The following is a 14,240-nucleotide window of genomic DNA, read 5'->3' on the forward strand; positions in this document are numbered from 1 at the left end:
ACAGATATGAAACAAAGATATGGGTCTCAATAAGACAAAGAAAGAAATAATGGGTTGTTTTTATGTTTTACCTAGTTTATATACACTTGTTTCTCTAATTATAACATATAAACACTCTGTGTGTATACATCTTTATAAACGGTGTCAGGATACTTTTGAATGCAATTAACAGAAAATACATTAGTTACTTTTAGTTTTCCGGAGAAGGGATAGAGTCTCACATAGCTTAATCTAGCCTTCAACTCTATGTAGCAGAGACTGTCCTCGAACTCCTGGTCTTCTTGCCTCTACTTTCTAAGTACTGGGATTATTATCATCTGACCCTTGTGGTAAACTGGAATGATGTGGGGGAGTTTTAAAGCATCCTTGAGATTCAGTGTCACCCTCAGGGATCACAATATGACAGAGTTCAACCTAGTAATTGAGATAAAATTTCTACTGTTTAGTATTTTTAGAGAACAACGGGTTTAAGCAACAACAAAAGTCCCTCCCCTGTGTGAGTGAAGAGTCTAAAGTTACCAGTAGTTTAGGCAAGGCTTGACACAAATTCTATTTCAAACTGAGCAGCTCAGGAGTAGGTTTGGAGTTGTACTCCTTGAAAGTTTTTGGGTGCTGTTCAGCTGAGAACCACACCTTGATAACCACCAGAACTAAGTGTGTAAAACTGAGTATCTGGTATTCTTGCCCTTTAAAGAGTTTATGAAAATCTATGTATATTTCCATAAATTATATTTACATGATTTTGGTATTTAGTGAAGGTAAAAATCCCCGAATTCATTCTTCAAAAGATGTTAAGAAACAGTCTATAGTTAAAGTCTGACCTTTTCACAAAGGCGTATTTTAATTAATCTGTCTTTGATTCACTTTCTTTTTATTTTTGCAGCATGCAGGATTGAGCAGATGTTTTCAAGCATGCTAGGCAAGTGCTCTCCAACAGAGCTATGTCCTCAATCCTGACTCACTTTCTTGCCTTATTTTCTGTTCAGGTTATCGCTCTAACATTAGACCTCAGTGATGGGCTCCTATACTGGCTGGTGCAGGACAGTCAGTGCATTCACCTGTACACAGCTGTTCTTCGAGGATGGAGGTAAGCTGATCTCTGGGGGCTCAAAGAGAAGGCCCTGCCTTTCTTTCTTTCTTTTTTTCTTTTTCTTTTTTTAAAAAGATTTATTTACTTATTTTATATATGTGAGTACACTGTAGCTATCTTCAGACACACCAGAAGAGGGCATCAGATCTCATTACAGATCGTTGTGAGCCATCATGTGGTTGCTGGGAATTGAACTCAGGACCTCTGGAAGAGCAGTCAGTGCTGTTAGCCACTGAGTCATTTCTCCACCCCCTGCCTTTTTTTTTTCTTTTTTTCATAACTACATTTCTTTATTTTTATTGGATACTCTCTGTATTTACATTTCAAATGTTATCTCCTTTCCCCCACATCTATCCCCCCCACTTGCTTTCATGAAGGTGCCCCTTCTCCCAAGCACCCTCTCCACCTCAGTGCCTTGGCATTCTTCTACACTGGGAAAAAGCCTTCACTGGACCAAAGGCGTCTTCTCCCATTGGCGCCAGACAATGTTGTCCTCTGCAAAATATACAGCTGGAGCCATGGGTCTCTTCATGGGTGCTCAATGGTTGCCTTTCTTCATATGTCTTCTTATTTCCTGAGAGCTCCCTAATGAAAGATGTCTTCACCTCTGTACAGAATGTTTGGTATTATGCACATTTTTATAGACAGTTACATGAACGGTTCGATTCTTTGTACTCAGGCTTACCTCCTGCTTAAGTATCAACCTGTACCAAGAGCAAATTACTTTACAGAGCCGCATGGGCAAAATCACATGGGCATGCAGGTTTTGTCGTTGTTGTTGGTGTTGGTGGTTTGATGTAAACTGGATTTCAGGTGAGATGACGGAGCGAAGTTATTCGGTAGATCAGAAGGATGCTCTCCCAGGCTAGTAACTATTTTGTGTATTTGTGGATTGGAGTTCCTTTGGACATAAGACCGGAGCCACCTATCCTGGGTAAACTCCCACAAATTCTTTGGTCTTTGGCTATCTGCTTTTCAAACCTCCTCTAGCAGAATTTTTTTTTATCAAATGTATAATTGTGCCATCTCCAGTGTTGGGTTACTGTAAGTCATTGGTGACCCCAAGCCCTCTGCCTCCATTCATATGGTCTTTTTGAAACTCTTGAACAAATAGTGCATTTTTACCATCTCTTTGTGGGTTTCTTTTTGGGTGGCAACTTTTTCCTAAGGCCTGCAAGAACTTAGCACTAGGTCTTTCTTCTGCAACCGAAAGAAGTACAAGAAAAACTACATGTAAACAATTTAGATTGTGATGTTAGTGTTACCCAAACCACAAGGATTTGCTCAAGCCTGACACTTCTGTCCAGTCTTTCAATAAATACATATATTCATATATGTGTCTACATAATTATTAATAATAAGAAAATTTGGTTTAAGTTTGGTAATTTAAGAAAAAAATTAAACATCAATTTAATATGAAAGTAAGTAAACATGTTGAAAGTTGTTGCAAATTTCTCTTTTTGCTTATATGTTCACAGACGTGCACGTATTTATTTAGAAGCACATAATTTCATGAACACTTATATCTCCCAGTCCTCCCTCCCAGTCCAGATGCACATTCATTGGCATTATGTTTTAACAGTGGTGGGGATGCTACAATCACAGAGTTTGCAGCCTGGAGTACTTCTGAAATTTCCCAGAATGCACTGATGTACTACAGCGGTAGACTCTTCTGGATCAATGGCTTTAGGATCATCACAGCCCAGGAAATAGGTCAGAGAACCAGTGTGTCTGTTTCGGAGCCAGCGAAATTCAATCAGTTCACGATTATACAGACATCCCTCAAGCCTCTGCCGGGTACAATATTTCATTCACACCTATTTACTCTCATGCTACTTTTCAGTAGACATTTCAACAGATACTTTCCCTCTTTCAACATAACTCTTAAGGAAAGAAATAGTGTATTTAATTTGTATATGGCAAATTTAATCTTAAATAGAAATTACAGCCTGTAAAAGTTAAAAACAGTTTTAAAGATACTTTAAAGGGAATGGAAACACTTGACATTTATTTGTTTGGAGACAAGGTCTTAACATGGGAGTCCTTTTGTAGCTGAGACTGTCCTTAAAGTCCTGATTTAAACTCAGGTCCCCCTGCCTCCATCTTCTGGCAACATCACAGGCATGCCCCACCTAGCCTGACTTTAATTCTAAGCATTAGTAATTCCTGCTGGCTTAGTGAGTCTCTGCTTATTTGTTTTTTCCAAACTACTTCGTTCCTTTTTACCCTACAGGAAACTTTTCCTCCACTCCCAAGGTTATTCCAGACTGTCTTCAGGAGTCTTCATTTCGAATCGAAGGACACACTTCGAAGTTCCAAGTCCTATGGAGTGAGCCGCCCGCAGTGGACTGGGGTAAAGTTTTCTACAGCGTGGAATTCAGCGCTCATTCTAAGGTATGCTGCTGGTTCAGTGCTATTTCCCAAAGTCCCTTCCTCATCTTGAACTTTTGTATACTCAGCCAAGTACACCTCTTCGGTTGTTTTGCCACAGCATGTGGTTACTAAGTGTACCCCCGAGAACACATGTGTCTGCTCTGTGCTAATTGCTGTTCTGGCTCGGGTGTAACTGGTTCATCTCAGAGCAGGAACAATGACCAAAATTTGCATGTCCAAGATTTCAAGTAGTTTAGAAATCAAACCAGAATTTAGAAATTTTTTGTTAGTTATGAGTACACAAGTTAATAATAATTTTTTCTCTAAAAATGTGTTGTGCTTCTGTTTGTAGTTCCTGGCTATAGAACAACAGTCTTTACCTGTCTTCACTGTGGAAGGACTGGAGCCCTATGCCTTATTTAATCTTTCTGTCACTCCTTATACCTACTGGGGAAAGGGTCAGAAAACATCTCTGTCATTTCGTGCACCTGAATCAGGTAAATTAAAAAAAAAATTAAAACAATAATAAGACACACTTTTATTTTTGCCTCATTTGGAAAGGGTGGATGGTCAATACTAATTAAAATTAACTTTTACTATTATAGAAGTGTATAGGGTCAATAAGCTTTCAATGACTTACTTATTTACTTCAATATATTTAAGGGTTTATTTCAAATCAAAATAAACCCTTAAATATATTCCAAAGATAAATAGTTGAAAGACTAAAAGCTATTTTCCGTGCACTGTAGTGGTATTTAAGAGGTAAAAACATGTTTCAGGAATGTCTGTGAAGCATCTTATTAGGGGGACAGGCTCTGAAGAGCTGCAGGTATTAACAATGCTGACAACTCAGGGTTCTGAACACAAGTAACTGGTATCCAGATTTTAAGCCTCTTGGAAATATATTTGGAAAAAAAAAAAAAAACACCAGCCGTGTTTTCACAGGTTTATATCACTTTGAAGAATACCAAGCCTACTTACAGGTACCACTTTTATTAAAGTTTATTGCCTACTTATGCTTGATCCCCACACAGCTCCAAGGTACACAAGACAGGAATTATAATCTCATCTATGGAAGTGAGAAAGGAAGTCCACTAGAGACTTGTGTGAAAAAGCTGCAGAGTGCCCAGAACCTAATCCAGGATTTTCACCAGAGTACAAATCAATCTCATTGAAGTCACTTTTTTTCTTTTGCAAATATTGATTAGTAATCATACCATATTAGTTTAACTTCTATAAACTTCTATAGAGGATCTAAGAGCTTAGTAGAGAGAGAGAGATCCAATTGGAAGTGAACTTTTAATGGTAGGATTTAGTAAATGATATTTACCAATGAATCTCATGACAGTATCATCGTGGAAAATGGGTAATGTTCTGTCCCAGGTCATGCAGTAAGAAAGAATAATTGGATTTGGCCCATCCTGCAGAATACTTGCAACATAGCAAACAATTATTTAGGCCCACTGATCTTTATTAAACACTTATATGTCACTTAAATACTAGATTTGGAGGAGCTCTTAAGTAAGGAATGAGAATGGTTTATTCTCATGGAGACTGTACAACAGTGTGGAAATGAAAATGTCTACAGTGCCTGGCATGGACTTTTGACACCTCAAAGGTCATCATCCCAAGTGACATACTTTCTTCAACAAGGCCGCATGAACTCTAACAAGGCTGCACCTCTTAATTCTACTAAGCATTCAAATCTATAAACTTATTGGGACTATTATTATTCAAACACCCTCAAGGTATCACATGATAAGAGATGTACAATGTAAAAGGAATTGCAGATAGAATAGAGGTGTGAGTGAGGGACATTAGGAAGCAATGAGACTGGAAATAGAGAAGGTTGAGACCTTGCTGAAGACTTTAATGAAAGAAGACAGATACATGGAGTAGGAAGACCCGGGAATGCATGGCTTGGTTCAACTATTGCATAGCTGAGCATGGGGTGCCCAAGCCATACTCTTGGGATATCTGGGATATCTGTCAGCCGTTTCTACCCACCACTTTCTGCTTCCTTTAGGTCTAGCGTAATAAAGGCCAGAACTCATATATGCTGTAGTTTAACTCCTGAACAGGATGAGGGGCAGTTATCACCCTTGTCTCCCTTCCTAATAATTACCATCAGTTAAACTGCTCTATCAGGATGAGAGTGCATGTTCTATTTTCTTGTGGCTAACCGGTCACCTTTCATTTGCTTGGGGCACAGATGAGAAAGATGAGTTTGAACAGTAGTAAGAGGTCATTGGATAGGATGTAAGAACATCTTTGGATAGGATGTAAGGACATCTTTGGATAGGATGTAAGGACATCATTGGATAGGATGTAAGAACATCATTGGATAGGATGTAAGAACATCAGATTTGCTAAACTATGAAGACAGGCTTCTGACGGAAATTGTAGATTATTACTTCAACCAGAGCCGTAAGAAGGAGAGCAATGAACTTTACTTGTCTGGAATGAGAAATTCTTTTTGCCAAGATGTCTATAGCATGACCATGGGTGATAGAACTCAGTTTTATAATACATCTCACCCTGTCTGTCCGTGTGTCTACTTTTCAGTTCCATCAGCACCAGAGAACCCAAGGATATTTATATTGTCAAGTGGAAGATACACCAAGAAGGAAATTGTGGTGGAGTTTAGGTGGAATAAACCGAAGCATGAAAATGGAGTGCTAACCAAATTTGAAGTCTTCTATCGTATATCTAAACAAAATGGCACAAATAAATCAATGGAAGACTGGCTATCTGTCAGTGTTACACCGCCAGTGATGTCTTTCCGACCTGAAGCCATGAGTCCTGGGTATACTGTTGCCTTCCAAGTACGAGAGAGCAGGGATAGATACCTTATTGCTTTTAGAATTTACTTTCATCATTTAAAATCACGTTCTTACATTCTCACATGTACATATGGACATGTATGTGGAGGTGCCTATACATACATGGAGGTCAGAGACACTGGATCCCTGGAACAGGAGTTACAAATAGTTGTGAGTCCCCTTGTGGGTACCGGGAACTGAATTTGGGCACATGAAATAGCAGTAATTGGTGTTCACTGTCTCTCCAGCTCCTGGGCTTTATACTTTTTGATATTTTTGTTGGGAGTCTAGCATTTAATGGGAAAGCCGTCTTTGCAGTCCTGTGATATGAATTTTAGAAGTGTAATAATGGGTGGTTAATGAAAAGTCTGGACTAAGACTTCCTACCTTGGCCTGGCGGTGGTGGTCCATGCCTTTAACCTCAACACTTGCGAGGCAGAGAAAGATGGATCTCTGCGAGTCCAAAGGCAAGCTTGGTCTACAAAGTGAAGGGCTACACAGAAAAACCCTGCCTCAAAGACAAAACAAAGCCAAAGAATCCCTACTTTGTTAATAATTTAATTCCACTGTGCACGAGAAATCAGGTGGTCAGAAGTACATAGGGCGGAGAGCACAGCTTAGGTAAGGAATATTTTGGTCTTGATTCAGAGCGTTGTGCTTGTGTCCTCGTAGGCTACCTACCACGATCAACTATTTGGTACTCACTATCACTTACTCCCTGGGTCTGTCAGCTAAGTCTCAGGGCTGCATGACAAGGCAATGATATGCCACAGAACCCTGATCCAGTTTCTGCTTCTATGGTAGCTGTGCGGATCCAAATAGAATGTATGTGAAATGCAATCTTGCCTTCAAATGTAAGGAGGCTTGATTGTTTTCTCCTTCTAAGCCTCCTTTTAGGAAGTATAGTCAGTTTAGCTTACCATAATATGTACGGTTTTATGTCTGCTAACTATTTTATGTAATCTGATCTTGGAAACAGTTGAATTTATTTATTAGTACTTAATTAATAAGTAAACATTGTATGTTTCAGGTGTGGTGACTGTTGATTAGTTCCAGGTATGATGACTAGTGACCAGTAGTGCCAGGATTGGGGACTGACTGACATAATCAAATTAATCAGTACATGAGCACATCTGTGTTACATAATAATTCCCCAGACCTTTCCCATGCAAGGGAGATATTAACCATTCCTCACACTTTATTTTTTTTTTACACCAGAAAACCAACTGTGGATACAGGCCAATATTTTCTCCCTCAGTTATTTATTACAATATCCTTAGATGTTAACAATGACTTTAAACTATTTATAATGCATATTAGGTGTATACAGTGAATATTGCATAATTTATCAGTCCCAGCATTTACTGCTAATGAGAATACTTATGAATGTATTTAAAAAATTTTCTTCCTCTTTTTTTTATGTAGGTTCGAGTCTTCACATCCAAAGGGCCAGGGCCATTTTCTGATATAGTGATGTCTAAAGCATCAGGTATTTGTTACCTAAAAATCTTTAAATAATGATTTGAAAGTATACAGTTTTTGGTTGGTATGTTTAGGAGTAGGAATGGCAGCTTTGGATTAAAGTTAATGTCAGATAAATTACTTTTTTTTTTCACTCCAAAGTACTTTGAAGAAACTTAGGATTTTTGTTGAGCCTGATGTGTTGGGCAACTCTGAAACAGCCCACGGATTTTCAACATGGCTGGTGGTTTTGAACCTAAAGTTTGTTTCTTATGTGCACTGTCTGTTTTTTTGCTCCCAGAGATCAAGCCATGCCCATATCTCATATCTCTTCTTGGCAATAAGATCGAGTTTTTAGACATGGATCAAAATCAAGTTGTGAGGACATTTTCCCTGGAGGGAGACGTCAGCACAATGGGATACACAGCAGATGATGAAATGGGGTATTTTGTTCAAGGAGACTCACTCTTCCTTCTGAATTTGCACAATCATTCCAGCTCCAAGGTGATTTTCTTGTGATTCCTTTGAAGTGAGGGATGTTGTAATTAAAGTGATTGGCCAACGGAGGAGCCTTCAAGATTCGAATGATTGAAATAGCAACTAAATGTGTGGTCATTTAGCCATAATCAAAACAGAAAGGGTTTGCGTGTGTGTCAGTCAAGACTGGTTAGTGGGTGGAAGGAACTGTGTTTGCTTCTGGAGATATTGAGGATGATAGTTTCTTTTAGAACAGGTCCTTGAGAGAATCAACCTGAAAGGAAAAGAGAAAGGTTTCTTTTGACACAGTTTTGGAAGCTTTATCTACAGTCCTTTGACCTTGTCACTTTTGAGCCTGTGGTGCGGATGCACTTGAGGGTAGAAAGTTCCTTGGACAGTTCAGCTGCTCATCTCTGTCTGTCTGAGAGGATAGACAGAAAGAGACTAGAATTCCACAGTCCCACACCCAGTGACCCCGAGACTCCTCATAAAGCGCCCCCTCTAAAGGCCCACATCTTCCCAATAGCTGCAAGGTTTGGACCATATCTTTAATACACAACCTTGTGGGGTGGCTAGTGAACCATCTAGATCGGGACTCTACCAGGCGAAAACGCAGACTGGTCTTGCTCTTCACAGAGCTGCTCTATGGTAACTGTAGCTCTAGGAGGGCAGTATTGCACAATAACCAAGGCCGTGTGCTTCAGAGTCCAGTTTCACAGGGCTTATATATACCTATATTGAGACCAGAATGTATCGACTCTCTTAGTGGTATCAGATCTTTGGGTTCCCATGGAGATCAAATGAGGTGATCAATTAACATATATAACACAGAGCCTGATCTGTGGTAGCCATTCACTAAATACGAATTAATATCAAAGAGAGAGTAGTGTAGATGCTATACGGAGGGCAGGGTATGGTGGAATCACAGCCCAGGTTAAGGTCATGTTCTGAAGGTGGCAGAAATCTGTCTTGCATAATGTTAAGTCAGGAAAAGGTGGAATGAAAGCAAGAGAAGGAGCTCCAGAGCGAAGGCAGGGGGACAGGGAGCCACAGCCTGCCTGGGAGGTGCAAGGAGAGGGAGGCTGGAGTGGAGGTGTGGGTTAGGGTGGTAAAGGGAGGGGCTGGGTGGAATAATGGTCAGGCATCTATCTAGAAGCAGCTAATTGTAAGCTATTAAAGACATTTAGTGAGTCATTTACTGGTCAAATTGTGTTTTTTAAAAAAACCTTTTAAGATTTATTTTGTTATATTTTCTTGTTTTCTTAAAAGATTTATTTGTCTATTTATCTATTTATTTATCTATCTATCTATTTATTTATTTATTATAAGTACACTGTAGCTGTCTTCAGACATACCAGAAGAGGGCATCAGATCTCACAACAGATGGTTGTGAGCCACCATGTGGTTGCTGGGAATTGAACTCAGGACCTCTGGAAGAGCAGTCAGTGCTCTTAACCACTGAGCCATCTCTCCAGCCTGTATTTTCTTGTTTTGAGATAGAGTCTCACATAGCACAGGCTCGCCTCAAATTAACTATGTAGCTTAAACTGACATTGAACTCCTGGTTTGCTTTTTTCTACCTGTTTAGAGCTGGCCTTGCAGATATATACCACTACTTCTAGCTTCAAATTATGTTTAAGAATGCTCTCTCTTTCAGCAATGGGAGCCATAGAAACCCAGGTATTAGATGAGAGTCAAGGAGATGAGAAAGGAGATGCCAAGCTGGAGGGAGAGATACAAAGGGGAATGGGGGAGTTGATTTCTAAAGAGACTAGTTCCCCATAGAGTGATATGAGAGGAAAATAAAGGAGGGGGGATCACATGTATGTAGATTGACTCCTTGGGTTAAATTGGACATCGTTAACAATACAGAGCACAAGATAAAGAGAGGTTTGAAGTAGGGCACTCAGGTCTTATTTTTGGAGTGCCTCACTTGCAAATGTTCAATCGGCAGTTTGATATTTGAGTCCCTAACTGAACAAAGCATCATGTCTGAAGATGAGGAGTTTTAGCCCTGGTCTGCACATCAGAGCTGAAGCCAAGTGACTAAGATAATTTAAGGTGGGGGCGGATATACAGCATGAGAAAACAGCTTGTGGTACAGTTGTCACAACACAGAATGAGTGAGGCTTGGGGTTACAGACGGGCCCAGAGAGCAATGATGTGAAGGGTTAAGGAAGTGTGCAAATGGATGACTACTGTTCTTGGATGCCCCCCTGTTAAGCTTTTCCAGGACACTCTGCTTTCTGAAATTGCGGTTATTGCTGTTGACTGGATAGCAAGGCACCTCTACTTTGCTCTGAGAGCATCGCAAGATGGAACACAGATATTCAGTGTTGACCTTGAACACAAGGTGAAATCCCCCAGAGAGGTGAAGATTTGCCAAAGCCACACAACAATAATCTCTTTCTCTATCTATCCCCTCTTAAGGTATGAGCATCTTTATCAAAATGAATGAGATATAGATTTTAAGGTAATATCTTTGCTTAGTATTAGAAGCCAACAATGGTAAACTAAGATACATATATTTTATTTTTTATTTATTTTTTTTTTTTGCTTTGTAGAGGGTATTACATACTGACATTGAACTGGTTGTGTAGCTATTGACCAGAACTTCCTCCCAATCTTCCTGTTTTAGCTCCTGGGTACATGGCTTGGAACTACATTAAATTATAATAAATAATTCTGAGCCCTAACGTGTCATTCCAATTACTCAGAAGTCAGAGGCAGGAGCATTGTGGGTTCAAGGCCAACCACAATGATTTAGTAAGACTCCCTAATTCTAAATGTAGAAAATGAGAGTGAGAAATAAGGCTCAGAGATAGAATTCTCATCTAGACTTTAGGCTTAATCTTCAACATATACATTTTGATCCCATAACCAACAGTTAAGGTTATAATCTTAATGCATGTTGAAAATGTCACTAACCCACAGTCTAATCAGCAGAAGGGAAGGTGTAACATATTTTTGTATCTGCAAAAGTTGTTCAATTAAAAAAAAAAAAAGAAACAGAGATAGAAACCAGTTTTTGCTGGTGCTTGAGGAAGGTTGGGCTCTGAGGGAAGAGCTTGCACCAGGTAGATGCTTTAAAATCAGCGTGGGCAAAAGAGACCCCAACAAGATGTAAGACAAAATGTCCTGGTAAACTTTTTTTATGTTCACCTGCCCGGAGGAACATAAAAAACACCCCAACTCCTCGGTCAAATTCACCAAGTTCTCAAAGAAATGCCAGGAGAGATGGAAGACCATTTCTGCAAAGGAAAAGTCAAAGTGTGAAGATCTGGCCAAAAGCAACAAATCTTGTTATGACAGGGAGATGAAGAATTGCATTCCTCCCAACAGTGATAAGAAAGGGAAGATAAAAGAACCCAGTGCTCCCAAAAGACCACCATTCACCTTCTGGTTTTGCTCTGAACATTGCACAAGGATCAAAAGTCAGCACCCAGACCTGACTATGGGAGATACTACAAAAAACAAAAACAAAAACAAAACAAAATCCCAAAACAACAACAACAATGAAACCCTGGGTGAGATGTGGTCTGAAAAATCTGCCAAAGCTAAACAACTGTATGAGCAGAAAGCAGCTAAACTAAAGAAGTTTGAAAAGGATGTGCTGAAACCATGCCAAGGGCAAAGGTGAAACAAGAGAGAAGGGTCCTGGTAGGCTAACAGGCTCAAAGAAGAAGAATGGATCAGAAAATGAGGAAGAAGATGAGGAAGAAGATGACAAAGATAAGGAGGAGGAAGCTGAGGAGGAAGAATAAATGGCTGTCCTAAAAAGTGTGGAGTTAGTGTGATTAGGCAACTATTTTGATAAGAATGTGAAATTCAAATGCAGTTCAAGATTAGCAGCAGTATAAAAATTGTGCATTTTTGTATAGTGATAAGATTCTTTGTGGAGAAATACTCTTCTACAAAAAAAAAAGAGTATGTAGCTTTTTCAGAGGCTATAATGTATAGTTAGATTTACAGCTCTTGATGTTGAATGCTTCTAAATATTTAGCATTTTCCTTAATTTCTTATGGTAGCAAAACAAATGGTAGAATTTGTATGGCAAGTAAAAAGATCTTTTTAGAATGTTGTGGGTTTTGCTTTTGTTTAGTTTTTTAAAAATTTGTAACAAAATTATGCATATTTAAAAGAGAAACAGAAACAGAGTAGAAAAGGGCATACTAAAATATGAAAGTATGTTTAGAATTTATAGACATTAATGGCCACTGAAGGTGCTCAAACTACAAGTCTAATGTCATTAGAGCCCAGGGCTTTGATTATAACACATTATTATTATTATTATTATTATTATTATTATTATTACTATTACTATTACTATTACTATTATTACTATTATTATTTAAAACCATTGGACAACACTGAGTTGGACTTCCTGTGACCTCCTCAGTTTCAGAAGGAAGTTATTTGATGTTTGCCCATGCTAACTCCCAAGATGTATTTGTCTTCTCATTATGCATGGTTGATCTTCATTAGAAAGTCATATTTGAAGAGACATGCTTTCCTTCATTCAACTAAAGGGATGTTCCCTTTCTTTCTAATAGCCGCTTGTATTGGACAGAAGTTTCAGATCTGGGCCACCAGATGCTCTACTGCAATATTAGCAGTCACACCTTACATCACGTTCTACAGCCCAAGGCCTCAAGCCAGCATGGGAGGAGTCAGTGCTCTTGTCATGTGACAGAGTCTGAGTTAAGTGGAGCAATGGCTGTCGATACCTCTGACCCAGACAGACCGTGGATATACTTTACCAAACGGCAAGAGATCTGGGCCATGGATCTGGAAGGATGTCAGTGTCGGAACGTCATCATGGTACCTGCTATCCCTGGTAACATGCTGGTCTATTCATATCTTCTCTTCTTCTTGATAGGTTCCATGGAACCCAGAGTGGCCAGAAATTCACTCAAATAGCCAAGGATGCTTCTGAACTTCCCATCTTCCTTCCTCTATGTCCCAAGAGCTTAGATCACAGCTGCGTGTCACCAGGTTTAGTTTTATGAAGTTCTGGCTATCAAACCCAGTGGTGTGTGCTAGGCAATCTCACTGAGCTATATCCCGAGCATGTACATCCTCATGTATAACAGCAGCTTTTCTTGTCCATTAGAAAAAGTTTTCAGGGGGTTTTGGTTCAGTTAGTAAAGATCTTGCTGTACAAAAACAAGGACATGAGTTTGAATCACCGGTACCCACACAGAGATCAGGTGGTGATGCATATTTGTAATCCCAGTATACAGGAGGTAGAGACAGAAAGACCTACGGATTGCTAGACGGCCACTCTAGAAGAATTGGCCAACTCTGGGATCATAAATTTTGATCGCACAAATACCAATTGAAATTATAATCTTAGCTTGGCATGCTTTAATCCCTGTATTTGGAAGGCAGAAGCAGGCAGATCTCTGTGAATTGGAGGACAGCTTGGTCTACATAGTGAGCCAAGACAGCTAACTGGAACTACATAGAAAATTCCTGTACACAATGACAACGATAAACCAGACCAACATCAAAACAAAACAATGTAGTCTTAATCCTCGCTGAATTTGACTAGTCTAAAGATAGGCTAGTTAGTAGAAAGAAACCCATAGCAAACCGATCTCTGGCTTCTGCATATGCACACAGTGCATGCATACGGATTTGTTCACACACATGCATGCACACAGAAGCAGAAATGCATGTATATAGGCATATACCAGAAGACATCACAAAACAAACAAAATGAAAAGGAGGATTATTGCAGGTTTGGATAAATTGATAAATCTGTAGAACTTTTTTTCTTTTGGCAAGTGTGAGGACATGAGCTTGGGTTTATAGTGCACAATGACACACATCTGTAATCCTGCAGTGGCATGACGGGAGGCAGGGGCGGGGGCGGGGGCGGAGGCGGAGGCAGAAAGGCAGAGGCAGAGTCAGGCAGAGAGGTGACAGGCAAGTCACTGGAAGCTCATCAGTCAGCTAATATAAGTTATTTGTATTGGGTCATGGTCCAGACCTAAGGAAGCAGCAGTGCCAAT

The 14,240-nt window shown here is 39.6% G+C and overlaps 1 protein-coding gene across 1 annotated transcript in view; it reads left to right on the forward strand.

Moving 5' to 3' along the window:
- The window catches only part of ROS1 (ROS proto-oncogene 1, receptor tyrosine kinase), a gene marked incomplete at both ends in the record, with an annotated part of 118,169 nt that overhangs the window by 55,946 nt on the left and 47,983 nt on the right, over positions 1–14,240 (forward strand). The window contains 9 exons of the mRNA XM_080938115.1: positions 987–1,087; positions 2,673–2,887; positions 3,324–3,484; positions 3,816–3,960; positions 6,029–6,288; positions 7,711–7,774; positions 8,048–8,250; positions 10,448–10,653; positions 12,777–13,060. Of these exons, the coding sequence (XP_080794241.1) occupies positions 987–1,087; positions 2,673–2,887; positions 3,324–3,484; positions 3,816–3,960; positions 6,029–6,288; positions 7,711–7,774; positions 8,048–8,250; positions 10,448–10,653; positions 12,777–13,060 (1,639 nt within the window). The remainder of the gene's footprint in view (positions 1–986; positions 1,088–2,672; positions 2,888–3,323; positions 3,485–3,815; positions 3,961–6,028; positions 6,289–7,710; positions 7,775–8,047; positions 8,251–10,447; positions 10,654–12,776; positions 13,061–14,240) is intronic.

Source organism: Micromys minutus, assembly GCF_963924665.1.
Source record: "Micromys minutus genome assembly, chromosome: 25".
Lineage (NCBI taxonomy): Eukaryota > Metazoa > Chordata > Mammalia > Rodentia > Muridae > Micromys > Micromys minutus.